The sequence below is a fragment of the Trichomonas vaginalis genome, chromosome I (assembly GCF_026262505.1).
Source record: "Trichomonas vaginalis G3 chromosome I, whole genome shotgun sequence".
In the NCBI taxonomy this organism is placed as follows: Eukaryota; Parabasalia; order Trichomonadida; family Trichomonadidae; genus Trichomonas; species Trichomonas vaginalis.
The window spans coordinates 12,511,477-12,526,076 of record NC_067203.1 but is presented as its reverse complement, the minus strand read 5'-3'; the positions used below and the strand labels follow the sequence as shown (position 1 = coordinate 12,526,076).

At 34.2% G+C, this 14,600-nt stretch overlaps 4 protein-coding genes across 4 annotated transcripts, besides 1 other annotated feature; 3 read left to right on the top strand and 1 right to left on the bottom strand.

The window, feature by feature from the left end:
* The first annotated feature begins 669 nt into the window (after positions 1-669).
* Positions 670-872: a mobile genetic element.
* A 278-nt stretch (positions 873-1,150) lies between these two features.
* Positions 1,151-1,798, top strand: TVAGG3_0974780 (protein kinase a regulatory subunit binding; the record flags this gene model as incomplete). Its single annotated transcript, XM_001323898.1, has 1 exon — positions 1,151-1,798. The coding sequence occupies one exon, from the start codon at positions 1,151-1,153 to the stop codon at positions 1,796-1,798; it is 648 nt and encodes a 215-aa protein (XP_001323933.1).
* Positions 1,799-2,166: 368 nt separating this feature from the next.
* TVAGG3_0974770 (protein kinase a regulatory subunit binding) lies at positions 2,167-2,697 on the top strand (the record flags this gene model as incomplete). Its single annotated transcript, XM_001323899.1, has 1 exon — positions 2,167-2,697. The coding sequence occupies one exon, from the start codon at positions 2,167-2,169 to the stop codon at positions 2,695-2,697; it is 531 nt and encodes a 176-aa protein (XP_001323934.1).
* A 733-nt stretch (positions 2,698-3,430) lies between these two features.
* On the top strand, positions 3,431-4,474 carry TVAGG3_0974760 (cell division; the record flags this gene model as incomplete). The annotated part of the gene is made up of 1 exon (XM_001323900.2): positions 3,431-4,447. One exon carries the CDS (start codon positions 3,431-3,433, stop codon positions 4,445-4,447), a length of 1,017 nt encoding a protein of 338 aa, XP_001323935.1.
* Positions 4,475-4,673: 199 nt separating this feature from the next.
* TVAGG3_0974750 (ribonuclease inhibitor domain-containing protein) lies at positions 4,674-10,729 on the bottom strand (the record flags this gene model as incomplete). Its single annotated transcript, XM_001323901.1, has 1 exon — positions 4,674-10,706. One exon carries the CDS (start codon positions 10,704-10,706, stop codon positions 4,674-4,676), a length of 6,033 nt encoding a protein of 2,010 aa, XP_001323936.1.
* Between the last annotated feature and the right edge of the window lie 3,871 nt (positions 10,730-14,600).

Genomic DNA, 14,600 nt, shown 5'->3' with positions numbered 1-14,600 from the left:
ATGAAAAATAAAATTGACTTTGATTAAATGTTTTTATTTATCATGCAATTCTTCTTGCGACCAAAGATTTGAATAAAAGTTCAAAAAATAAGATAGCTTAAAAAATAATATACGGTAGTGTTTACTAATAGATGAATAGTATATAAATTCTATTAAAATGGATTTGATCCAAAAAAATATATAAAATTTGATCATAAATAAAATCGTTTTAAATTACTTCTTCATTTAAATTATAACAATTATTTTTGGTTTTATAGTTTTTAAAGCTCATGTGGTTTTTTTAACCACAGAATACTTATGTGCTGTAGCAAGCTTGCAATCCAAAGCTCACGTTAGACAACAAGAGTCATGAAGTCTCATACTAAGGGATATCCAACATATATTTTAATAATCTAATGTTTGTGACAAATATTCAACATAAAATTAAGTTTTCGTTTCGTTACAAGGCATTCATACTTTGGAGATATCATATTTAATGTACAGAAAAGTTAATATTAAACAATACATGCTAAAGAATTAATAAATAAGATAATAAAATAAATTTATACGTAATTACTTTCATTTAATATGCTTTATGCTGTATAATATTGATTAAGAGGCATTAAAAGGTTCCATAATCTGCTTTTATAGGCAAGATTTTTGATAAAAATTTTAAATTTTGAAAAATGATGAGAAAAGGAAAAAAAGGTAAATGAGAGCAAGAGGAGGGGAAAAAAAAAAGAAAAGGAAGGGAAGGGAAAAATAAAAGGAAGAAGGACATATAAAAATTTAGATGCGCATTCTTAATGCCGAGGCGGCTTGCCGCCGAGGCGCGATTTTTTTAGGCCTCTACGGTAACCCGGCAATGTTTTTTTAAATCTTGTACAGCCCTAATTTTAGATGATTTATAGGATTTCCCAAGCTAGAAATATTAAGTATTCTTAAATCATTTGAAAAATCTTTAGGTAAATCCAAAATTATTGTGGATTTATCAATAGGATATATCATTTATTAATTTTGGACTTATGAAATTCAATAATATATGGATTTGATTTTAGATCTGAGTTAAAAAATTGTTTTCAGAGGTTGATTTGATTTTGGCATTATTTGACATATAAGTGATTGATTCTGAATGTTTTTTCCAGTTATTTTTTGTGTTTTTGAAGCGATTATGGATTTCTCTTACACTGGGAGATCCCAGGTACAATCTCTTGATCCTGGATACTATAAATTAGAAGTTTGGGGCGCACATGGTGGATCTACACCTGGAAACAATATCGCTTTTATAGGAGGTCAAGGGGGTTATTCCGTAGGTTATTTAAACTTAACTGAAACTATGACAGTCTATGTCCGAGTTGGAGGTGTCGGAAAAGGTGTAAATAATGATTGGGCAGAAGGTGGATACAATGGAGGTGGATGCGCTTGGGGAAGAGCAAGTAGTCCAGGAAATGGTGGAGGAGGCGGAACAGACATCAGAATCAACGAAGATGACATTTATTCACGTGTAATTGTTGCAGGGGGCGGTGGAGGTGGTGGAAGAGAGGATGACGGAGGTTTTGGAGGTGGTCTAACTGGAGGTGGAAGTAATCAGGTAAACAAACTTCATCATCAAGTGGAGGTGCTTTCTTTCAAGGAGCACATACTGCATATAATGGAGGTGCTGGAGGGGGAGGTTGGTACGGTGGAGGTGCTTCAAGTGGCTCTCAAACAAAGCCTAAAACAGGCACAACCGCTGTTTATACTAGTGAAGGTAGTGGAGGTAGCGGTTATGTTTACAATGAATCAACAGCAAAAGACTATCCAAGTGGATGCAAACTAACATCGAAATACTACTTGACAGATGCATCTACAACTGGTGGAAATAAACAAATCACCGAGCCAGATGGAACAACATCAAAAGGACATTCAGGTGATGGATATGCAAGAATAACTTTAATTGATACTGATTTTAATTATTTATCATCTGGAAATGATTATATTGTATCTGGATTCAGTAATAGTTGTGTTAATATCGTTGATATAAAATTAGTATTTGGAAAGAAGGTTGTTTCTATTGCAAATAATGCATTCAAAGATCAAAGTTGTATCACAGAAGTAAGATTACCAGAAACCATCAAAGAAATTGGAGCTAATGCATTTGAGAATTGCGGTGGACTTCAAACTATCTACCTTCCATTAGGTATAACTATGATTGGTGAATCATGTTTTTCTGGATGCAATAAGTTGAAATTCATTTATATTCCGAATTCTGTTTCTGCTCTGTATCCGTTTGCTTTTAGATCATGTCCAATTGAAGTTATTTCAATTCCAGCTGGATGTATTGTATACAGCAAAGCTTTCGATGGCTGTACAAATCTAAAAAGTGTTGAGATATTTGATAACGCAATAGTGAGGTCTAATGCTTTCTCTCGTTGTACAAACATAAGCAAGATTGTAGTGTATGAATACGTAGCACTCTACGAAAACTCATTTGAAGATATTGATTCTGATGTTTTCTACTTCGGCATAACTGATTTCTGCTATCCAAGCACTGAGACGGAGTTACACAGAATCAATGGTACTCATATTTTCGTAAGGAATGAGTATGTGTCAGATAAATATGGCAAAACAAAGGCTGTAAAGTGTTCTTCTAGTACAGTGTCATCCAATAAGTGTTTGTGTACTCCATATTATGATAATATGCAGAGAATTGCCTTAAGAACTCAAAGAAGACGCTAGTATTTAAATTAATTTTTTAAATTGTTTGTTTTATTTTAAGTAAAACTTGTTGTTTATATGTAAGGTTGCAGTTAATAGACTGATTTTATGCAAGATTGATAGATAATGCATCAATAATCTATGAACTAGGAGGTTTGTCGGTATAATATGATTGAGTTTAAAAAAGTCAGGCTTTTTTGCATTGATAACTGATCGCTCATATTATATAACTAATACAAATACTTCTTATTATGAGAATAATTAGATGAAAGATGTCGATAGCGTTGAAATCCTATTTATCTACTCCACCATTAAATGTTTGTGTTTCTTTAGGTTGAAATTGGAGTGTCTATGATCAGTTGATATAAACCTATATTTTGGAAGATAATTGAAGATGAGGAAACCTATCAAATAAAATTTGACATTCTAGATTTCAATATTTGTTATTTGAACTCCAAGGAGATTACTAGTTTTTATTTAACATTTTATTTAATAAACAAGAAAACAAGAATATGAATTAAGATTTCACACTCAAATTGATCATTAGAAGTGTATAATTGCATTTTTCAAAGAAACTCATATTATTTGAATTCAAATGATATTATTCTGGCTCTTCAGCAAAATATTTGAATTTTCCAATCATTTCTATCAAATAATTTTGATTAAAATGCATACAATTTAATCAAAAGGACATGAATATCTTATTAGAATAGAATTTCAGAAAAGTTTGGTGTACGTTTAAAAAAATTAAATTATGACGCAGAGATCTGCTCGAGGCTTAATTCAGCCAGCCAGAGCAACTCGTTCATCAATAAATGCTGGTATGAAATCCAGAATGAGTGCTAATGCTAATCCAACATTTGCTAGAGTTCCATTAGGTGAAATTAAAGGTCCGGTTTCCTGCTATTTGGGATCCAAACCAGCTGCTGTTGAAAAGGGCATCCCAAGTGTGCAGCTTCCCAATGTTAGAATTGGAGATAAAAAGAATGCTCAAGATTGCACAGAATATGATCTTGAGATCTACAATTATATGAGAAGTGTTGAGAATGAAAACCTTCCTCAACCATCATTATTTGAGAATCAGTCGAATATTACACCAAAAATGCGATCAACTCTCATTGATTGGATTGTCGAAGTACACAAAAAGCAAAACATGCATACGGATACACTTTTCTACATTGTTGCTTACATAGACAGATACTTGATGGAGAGAGACCTTGATAAGAGCAAATTCCAACTACTTGGCTCAGCAGCCATCCTTTTGGCAGCTAAAACGGAAGAAATTTATCCACCAAAGTGCGAAAAATTAGTTCACTATGCTGGTGACTCATTTACAGTTATTGGTTTGCAAAGAATGGAGATTAATTTATTAAATACTCTTGAATTCTCTACAACACCAATCCTATCTTCCCAATTCCTCCGTAGATTCCTTATTCTTGTGAACTCAGATATGATTTTGAATAGATTCGCTCATTACGTCAATGAATCAATTCTCCTTGACTCAGAGTTCATTGGAATTAGTCCTTCAAAAACTGCTGCTGCTATTCTTTACTATTCAATGGTCATCACTAACAATAGCACACTTTGGACGAAAGATCTTGAAAGGCAACTTTGCTATACAAAGTCAGAACTTTCTCCTGTTGCAAATATGATTCACCTTTCACTCCAAGCAACTGCTGCATCAAGATATCAAGCAATCAGAAAGAAATATGCAACAGAACAGAATGAGTTTGTTAGTACTATCGAGTTACCAAAATTTTTAACATTGTAAACTATTTTTTTCGAATAAAGTCATGTCAATAAAAAAACATACATTTTTCCTTCTTTCTACTTTGATTGATTCATAACTTTATATCTCTGTTGATATTAAAATGGGTGACACTAGGATCAAACTTGGAGAGAGCTGATTTGATGTGTGGGATGTATTGGGAACCAATGACAAAGTTATTTAAATAAAAAAATTATATAAAAATTTAACTAAAAAATATATCAAACATTTATTTTCTTAAATTCTCTATTAAGAAGTCGAATGTAAACTTATTCTGGAAACCAACAATAAGTTTTTTAGTGTGTGGTTTCGACAATTGTTGCAATGGGAATGACCAATCAGGTGGAGAATATGGAATCTCCCTTTCAGCGATCGAATCAAAGTCATCTGTCTTGCAGCTTCTTCCTCCTTCAGAGTTATCTCTCCTGTGTCTTCTCTTCTGTCCGTTTGCTCCTGGAATAAGCAAATCCATCGAGTCGTGCTTGGCGGATTGAAGAGACATTGGTGGGTACTCTCTCTTCGGACTGTAAGCTGTTGGAAGAGATTTCGTGAACTGAGAAGATTTGACAAGTTCTGACTCAGAGTTGTGGAGGCTCGCGTACATCTTCGGATTGATAGGAATCGATTTGCGTCGATGTTCCTTTCGAAGAGATTTAGGAGAGTCTTCAGTGGAATCAATGTCATCTTCGTTGGCGAATCTTCTAACTCCTGATGCAGTGATTTCGCTTGTTTCCATCTCATTTGTGGAAACAGATTCGATGAGGGATGGATCGAAGTTTATTGGAGGCTGTGTCAACATGTCTGAAGAAAGACTGTCTTCAACGAAATCGTACCTCGACGTGTGCAAAGAAGCTGAAGGAGTTGGAATGTTTGAGGAGTTTGAGTTGAATGTTATTGTGTGTTCACTTTCTGATGATGCAATTTTACTTCTTTTCTCGTTTTCTTCCTTCTCGTGTTTCTCTTTCATTTTCTCTTCTTCTTTCTGCCTTTCTATCTCTTTCTGCTTCTCTAACTCTTTTTGTTTTTCTATTTCTTTCTGTTTCTCCAATTCCTTTTGCTTCTCTTCTTCTCTTTGCCTTTCTAACTCTTTCTGTTTTTCTATTTCTTTTTGTCTTTCTATTTCTTTCTGTCTCTCAATCTCCTTTTGTTTTTCTATTTCCCTTTGTCTTTCTAACTCTTTCTGTTTCTCAATTTCTCTTTGTTTCTCTAGTTCTTTCTGCTTTTTTATCTCCTTCTGTTTCTCGATTTCCTTTTGTCTTTCTAATTCTTTTTGTTTTTTTATCTCCTTCTGTTTCTCGATTTCCTTTTGTCTTTCTAATTCTTTTTGTTTTTTTATCTCCTTCTGTTTCTCGATTTCCTTTTGTCTTTCTAATTCTTTTTGTTTTTTTATCTCCTTCTGTTTCTCGATTTCCTTTTGTCTTTCTAATTCTTTTTGTTTTTTTATCTCCTTCTGTTTCTCGATTTCCTTTTGTCTTTCTAATTCTTTTTGTTTTTTTATCTCCTTCTGTTTCTCGATTTCTTTTTGTTTTTCTAGTTCTTTTTGTTTTTGGATTTCTTCTTTTTCTTTTTGTTGTTTGTGGTTTTCAGGAGATTTCTTTGTTTTCTCTTCAGAAGAGGAGTAATCGCTGTATGAAGCGTAGTCAGAGTCAGTGTAGTAAGAACCAGAATCAGTGTAGTATGATCCAGAGTATTCTGCAGAAGATTTGTGCTTTTTCCCTTCATTTATTACAGGAACAGCAACAGTTTTTTCGTTTTCTCTCAAGACAAAGTTTTCTTTTTCATCTCCAGAGTTTTCGTATTCGAAAACATCTTCTTCCTCAAACTCAGACTCTTCCATTTCCGAGTTCTTGTCGTCTTCCTCTTCAACGAATTCAACTGTTGAAGATTTGTCACTTTTATTTTCATTTTCGACATTTTCATCAATCATTTCCAGACCTTGTGCCTTTCCGCCTGCAGACGCCGCGTGGTTGAACTTCTTCTTCGGTGACTTGTTGTCGTCATCATTTTCTTGTTCTGCATTCGATGTCTGCGCAATAGCCGCTGAAACCCACATTTCATCCCTGAAATTCGATTTTCCTTTTCTCGCTGTCCTGAACTCAGGGAAGAACAAAGAAGATGACATTGATTCGAAGATGTTCGAACTCTCCTCGCTATCTATCTTATGACCTGAAAATGTCTTCTTGTTCGTGTCAAGTTGTATTGTCACGTTTCTTCCATCTTCTGACTCTGATTCCTGTTGTTCTTCCTCTTCTTCTTCATTTATTAATTTGTCTTCTTCCTCGCATGATGATGCCAAGTGACTGGACTCTGTCAACATCGGTGTTGATGATGATGTCAAAGCAGTTTGACGAATATTTGACACTGTTTGCTGTGTATTATACAAACCTTGTAAAGCGGGTTTTATTTGCTCAGAAGAGTATTTCTGGTTGTTGTACGATCTGTGAGCGTTGAATCTACCTGATGCTTCACTTAGTTGTCCTCTTCTTTGGTTTGGAGGAAGAGGGATGTTCAATCTGTGTCTTGACAACAATCTGGATGGAGGAGTTCTTCTCTGTTCTTCTGTCTTGAAGAGTCTTGACGATGGATCGGATCTGATTGAAAATTGGTCGGAATTGTGGGATTCAGAGAAAACATCGAGCGAAATGAAGTTGTTCTTCTTCTGAGGAAGTTTCTGTTCCATGTAGTTCTCAAGGGAATGGTTATCACTGCTCTCTTTCTTACTCTGCATCTTCTTCTTCAAAGGAACAGTGAAAAACTCTGATGATCGCGTCAATCTCGGGTAACAAAATGGAGGAGGTCTTCTTGCGAAGTTCGATGAAGAACTGTCATCAATGTTCTGTATCGTTGTCTGTCTCATTCGTGATGAACTAGATGATGACTCGTGTTTCAGTTCTAAATCAATTGGTGATGTTAAAATGTCAGGTTTTGGAAAATCATCAACTGCATTTTCATTGATTTGCAGATCGTTTTCATCAACTAATGTTACTTGGTATTTCGGAATAGAGATAGGAGCAGTGAACTCTAATGGTTTCAGTGATTGCGGTGGATTGGATTTGTTCTTACTGTCAACGAACAAAGAGTCAAACTGGTTTTCTTTTATTGGTGGAGTAGAACTTGTTGGTTTTTCGTTTTGAAGAACAACAGTTTGTGGTTTCATCTTCGGTAAATCATCGAAAGAATCTGTATCTGGTTTAGTTTTCAGTGAATCTGTGTCTGTATCTAGTTTAAGGACTTTCTGTTGGTCATTGTTTAATGATAAATTGACTGGTTTCATTTTAGGTAAATCATCATTGGAATCAGACAAATCTTGTTTCTCTGTTTGTTTGGGAGTAGAAAAGTCATTTAACTGCAAACTGACTGGTTTCATTTTTGGCAGATCGTCATCAGAATCAATTTTTGGTTGATTCAAAGGTAAATTCACTGGTTTCATCTTTGGCAAGTCGGAATCAGAATCAGACAATTTGTTATTCAATGGCAAATTGACTGGTTTCATTTTAGGGAGATCGGAATCTTCTGAATCCAAATCAGAAAGTTTTTGTTCAGTTACAGGTTGAAGTTTTGATTTCTGGACTTGGAGGGATTTCGGTTGTTTTATTTCGATGTCTGAGTCATCATCAGTGAATTTCTTTGGAGGAACAATTTGAAGAGACAATGGAGGAGGATTGTTTGTGTTGTATCCACATGATTTTGGTGCTTTCAGTTCTTCAGGTGATGACAATTGATTTGAATCATCACTTTCCTTCCATTTATCAAGTGTTATCAATGATTTCCTCAATGGACTCTTCTGCATTTGCTTCAGTTTGATGTTCTGATCATCATTCTCATCTGATGAACTCTCTGCAAATGCTGCAAGTCCTTTTTTGTTGTCACTTTTTTCTGGATTTCTGTCACTGTCACTTTCCTTGTAAAAATCAAGTTTTGGAGTTGAGAGAGATCTACTTCTTCCCTGTCCTTTTACTACTTTACCTTGTACTTTGAATTCAACGTGTGTGTTTGCATCGACAAGAGGAGACTTTGTTGGTTTGTCATCTTCGCTATCATCAAATATATGATCTAATGAGTTTGGATCAACTTGTCTCTTGTTTGACGCGATTGTCAATCTCTGTGGAGAGATTCCTGCGCTGTCGGAATCAGCCCACAAGTCAAATGTCGATGATTCGTCATCAGATGCTTTGTTTTCAGGCTCTTTATTGGTGACAGGAGTGTTTGTGGAGGATTCCGGAGCGTTGTTCTGCTGGTTAGTGAATCCAGATGATATCCAGACATCGCTTTGGTTGGAGTCATACTGAGGAATGGAGGATTGGAACTGATCTATCGTATCTTGGGAATAATATAAAGGGAATTTGGAGTGAATTGGGAGATAATAGGATTGGAATGGCTGGTTGAAGTAGTCCTTGCGATCTATGTTGGTTTGATCCTCTTTTCCTGCATTCAAAATGCGTAATGAGATTTTCAAAACATCATCCATTGTCAATTCATTGGTTTGGACAAGGTTATGGAGATCTTCCTCTGACCAGCTGATGTATACAGGGGAACTCCTGTTTTCTACCGCATCAAGGCATCGAATTATCGGATCTTGACAAGTAATTCTGGAATTATCAAATCCAATACTCGAAATTGATGGACATTCCTTGAGTAGGTCGGCCAACTGACTGACTCCCGTGTTTCCGATCCTGTTTCCTGATACTTCCAAGTAGCGAATGTTATTTCTGTCCTGGAGAGCTGAGAAAATGTGGGTGTACTCTGGTCCGAGGAACATCTTATCGTTACCCGTAATGACCAATTTGGTCAGAACTGGCATAGTTTTGAGGGCATCGGCAAATGCGATGATTTCTCGTGGCTTTTCGTTAGTAAATGAGTCGGTGATAACTAACGATTGAAGGTTCGTGCAACAGTTCTTAAGGAAGGCCGAGAATCTTGGATCGACGGGATTGAAACTCCATTCTAAGTCTGTAATTGAATTTTTAGGTAGTTTCATGAACTCTTTGAACAATTTCTCCCAATCATTGGAGTCAGCTGTCTGCTGGGCGAATCCGAGGAAGATTCCTTTCTCCCAATTGTAGCTAGTAATAATTCGGAAGAATGAAGTGATTGTGCCTGTTTTCCACCTGATGCTGTTGAGATCGAGACGAACAAGAGAAGCAGGAAGTTTGATATTTTGGTCGATTTCATTATTACAAACATTAACGCTCAAGTTAAGCATCTTGAGGTTCGTAAAGTTGTTCTTCGATATTTCTGTAAGGACATCGGATATATCTATTTTGCAACCGCCGAATGACAAAATTTTTATTTTATTTAAGAAGGGAATTATTGATTTGTAGTGGATGGAATTGGATCTGTCGAAGTTCGCGAGTTTAATAGGTAGGTCTTTGAAGAATTCTTTGTCAAAATAATCAATTCCAGAAGGATGAACGGCATTTTGTAGGGAAACGCCCTTAAAATCTTTGGCTATGAGTAAATCTCTTAATTTTTGAAGATGGTCTTTACGGAATTCGGCATTGATAAAGCTGATACAGTTTAAATTGAAAGGAGCAGCGTTAATTAGAACTTGGCAAAATTCGGAGAATGATCTAGGGCTAGCCTGTGAGTAAAGTATATGCTCGATATATGATGATCGCTGGATGAAGTCTAATGTTGCTTTATATGTGTCGAATTTATGCAAAGGTGGAAGAACTAACGATTCAACAAATGGTGCTAGGGCTAATGCAGTTAATACTGGCTCGAGTGAAGGTATTTTTTGGCAATCATAAGGTAATTCTAGTGTTTGTAATTTAAATTTGGCGCAATGATATACTGTATCAAATAACGATTGCGGATAATGGAGGTCAGATCTATTTATGCATGACTTGAAACGAGAAACAAGTCCTAAAGTATTGTTGTAATAGGTGCTATTGTATAATCTCGGCATATTCAGCTTTGCAAACTCGGATTTAGTCAGGATATTTTTAAGAATGAAGGTGATTGTATCACAAATACGATCGATTTCGTTTGATTCAAACCGAAAAGCATCTTGTCCGAACTCTAAGATGATCGTAGTGTCTTGACAACTAAAATTAGTAATTGAGGGCCAATACATTACCCTGTCCATTTGAGGATTCTTCTTGATTTTGCAAAAAGCAATACTGATATTAGTTATCACTAAAATTCTCGTATCTTTACCGCCTCTATCATGCAATTTTGTAACGTAATTACAGTAGAACACATACATATCGTCATTTATGGCAGATTGTGCTGCCTGCTGTAATAAAGATTCGTTTTGCATGATAATCCGAGAATTGTCACGTTTTCACAAGATTTTGATTGAAAAATCAAGTTTTTAATTGAAGTAACTTTTTTCTACTATCTAGGGATGACGTTTAGTTCTTATTGGAGTATACATGGCACGGCGGGCGCAAAAAGTGACAAAATAGAATACCTATGGTGGCAAGACAAAGGAAACATTTTTGTAAGGCAAACATTATATCAAATACCTTTACTTTGTAATAAGAAATATAATTATCACGAAATTACAAATAAATATTGTTTAATATAATTAATAGCAAAATTGTTTTTTATTATTTCCCTTAAGACCTTACTTATTAAGTATACGTATAACAAGCTTGTACTGCATGTATTAGTTAATAGAACAAAAGAAAATGAGCTCAAATGAAAAAAATTTTCATGCTATTTTGGAAATATGCATATTCGAAGTATGAGAGTTGTAAACACTGAGAATTTTAAGCTTTGGTTGATGATAGTCTTTAATTTTTCTTGAAGTAGTAAATTATTTGATATGAAAATTTAATGGCCAGCATAATCAATCGTGCGTTTCGTTTCTTGATTGAGAAACGATGATTGTGTGCTAATGAATTATTGCGTCTGACAGGTTATGATTATGGATACCTGAAATTAAGCTTTTATGGGAAACATCACCGAGCGCCATTTGGCGCCCCTAATGCTGTTTCTATCGGTATGATTAAGGAGCTTTCTTATGCACTTTCATCACTTGAACTTGAACGCTACAAGATATATGCCCCCCTCCCAATGGGAGGTCGGAGCAAAAATTGAAATGTTTACATTGATTTTTGAATACTTTACAAGCACCCCTCCCAGTAGGCGCGGGCGCAAGTGATCGGGTCAAAAAAATCATAAAAATATTCAAAATTGCGATTTTAATAGATGTTTAAGAAGTAAATTTATTAATAACGATATTTCATAGTACAAAATGTGTTCAATCTCTTCGTAAATCATTCAAAAAAATCAAAAGAATTTCCAAAATTCAATTTTTTTAGTAAAATTTATATCTTTTTCTATCGTCTCCTCCCCACCAGTGGGAGCCACCGGAGGCGCGGGCGGCGCCGCTGGCGCCAAAAAAGTAGCGCCCATCGTGCCATGTATATATTGGAGATTATTGCGATCATTCACTTGGGGGACCAAATTTGAAGGGCTATGTTCGATGGAGTCAGGCGTTAATTTCCTCTCAAAATTCATTGAATACATCGCTCACTCGATTTTGTGAGTGGCTTATTTAAGTAGTTTACTTGTTGTCTTTGACTGTTTATAGGCAAGGGAACATAAATCTTAATTAAATAGAGCAAAATTCTTCCGAAGTCTCTCATTAATTGGGGAGAGACTCACATAACGTTTATCCTTGCGTCTCAATTGCCAGACTGAGCTTATGGTAACTATAAAATGTGTTTAACCTTTGTTGATGAGAAAATAATTTCAAGCAAGTTGAACTTTTCCTTTTCATCTATTTCCAATTGAAGATTAGTAGGTATTCTTTTATCAAACAAGATTTGACTCAGCAAATATCTGTGGATGAATTTCCCGATCCTTTTTAACGATATGCCATAATAGAAACCCTACTATTTTCTTAGAAATAAGCCGATTTTGAATATGTATTACCTTTTTTAAGAAGAATACCAAAATTTTTTGAACATATTATAAGCAGAGCCAAAAATTTTGTGTATTTTTGGGTTAATTACAGTATTTGAATAACTTTGTAATTCCAAATTTTTTTCAAAATCTAGATTTTGATTTCATATTCAAAGGAATTTTTTATCAATTTTGAAAAAAATTAAAAAATTTGGATAAATTTATGAAGTATTTTCAAGAAATACAACGATAAAACTATATTATTATGATTATAGAATAATATACCATGAAATTTTATTCAAAAAAATAATTTTCTTTTGAAATTTGTTGTGAATTTACGATAAAAACAATATAATTTCTTGCTCAATTCATCAATCTTATTGTTATTTACAAATTCAAACCTTTAAAATAAAACAACGTCCTGAAAGCTGATAATGAATGCAGCTCTCAAAACTTACTCTCAAAAAATTTATTTCAGTACCAAAATACAAATTTACATACGATTCTTGATATACTAAGGATGTCAATTCGGAAAATTGTTTTCATTTTAGGAGAATATAATTTTCCTTTTGGAAAATTTAAAAAGTGAGACGCGCAGGATTCGAACTTTTTTAAAAGTTGATTTAAATATATTCTAGTGTGGATTCTAAGGATAATATCATATTTAAAATAAGAATATACTAGTTTAGGTGGTATAATTTTTTTCGATAAATTTGAGAGCATGTACGTTTAGGGCATCAAAAGTGTCAATTCGCTCAGCGAAAGCTGAGCTAGCTTCGTTCTCGAAAGAATAGGGAAGGAGTGAAAGAGAGTGATACAGATGTTGACACATTCATATCATTTCAACAAATTTTGATCAAATTGAAATGCAATGAAATTCAATTCACTTCATATCCTTCAGTCAGTACATTGACATCCTTCTACATCACAATGATAACTCGTGCATCAATAGTTCTACAACTAACTCAGAAAAAACAAGATTTTTCCTTCCAGCTTACAGCTTTTAAAAAGTTTCGATGATAAAAATCACTCTACTCTTGTTTATCGATATGTTGTGATAGTAGGTAAACGTATTCTTATCGATATTAATAACAATATTTTTACGAAAATCTGAACCAATTACAGAGTTATTCATAAAGTTTATGATAACTGTAATTACTTCATCTTTGTTTTATATTTGAATAAACAATTTAATTTAATTTGCATAATTTTTTTTAGTTGAAAGACAGGAAACTTAGTTGAGTTTGTATTATTTTTATCGTTCAATTCATTGTATATGTGAGTGATCCAGATATTTAAGATATTTAGAAAAAATTTATTAATTTGATTAACAAATTTTAATCAAAATAGCAAAAATCTATTTGATAGCTGTAAGCAAATAATAATTTCTATTTCAACCAAAATCACTTATTTTCATCTAAACGTATAAAATTGTCAATTTTATGAGAATAAATTTAAAATCTCATGAAATATAAAGGAGAGTAATATTTTTCAATTTTCTTTTTTTCTTTCTCTCAAATATTTTCTATTGGGAATTTTCTTGTTATCAAAAAATAATTTTAATATTTGTTTATTTCATTACAAAAAAAAAAAAAAAAAAAGGTAGTGGGGCTTCCAGGGGCTGCACCCCTTCTAGCCCTGAAGATGTTTAGTATAACTTTGTCCGGACAAGTAAGGGTCTATCGTCGCTACAGAAAAGTTACAGGCGTTCCAAGGAAGTATACTTTGAGAAGCCTTTTTCCCCTTATAGAATGAGATAAGACGGTTATTTTACAAAACTGACAACACTTTGACCGAGTAGTTTTTTGTGCTGAACAAAAAGTGTCATATAAACATCTGTCAAAAACCGCTTTTTAACTTCACTTAAAATGCCACGTAAGCTACGTAAGAATATACGTAAGAGGAAGAGAGCATTGAAACATCCAATAGTAAAACTGACACCACAACAACAGTTGCAACAACAAATGATGAATGACCCCACTATGTTGCAACAAATGTCAAGCAACCCTATGCTTTTAAACCGAGTTCTTGGTGCACAGAGTGGAGGTTTAAGAGCGGCACTTTTAGCGAAAATGGCAGGCTATGGTGGAGCTGCAGACGGAACAGCTTATAACCCTCAAAGTCAAATGAATTTGAGTTCACTCAAAAATCAAATAGCAGATGTCAAAAAGTCAAACATAGACATACAGAAACAAATAGGTGAAAACGAAAAGAAACTAGAATATGACAGACACACAAAGAAACTCAATGAGTTAAACGTAGAGAAAAAGAAGAAAGAAGAACAACTGAAAGAACTAAG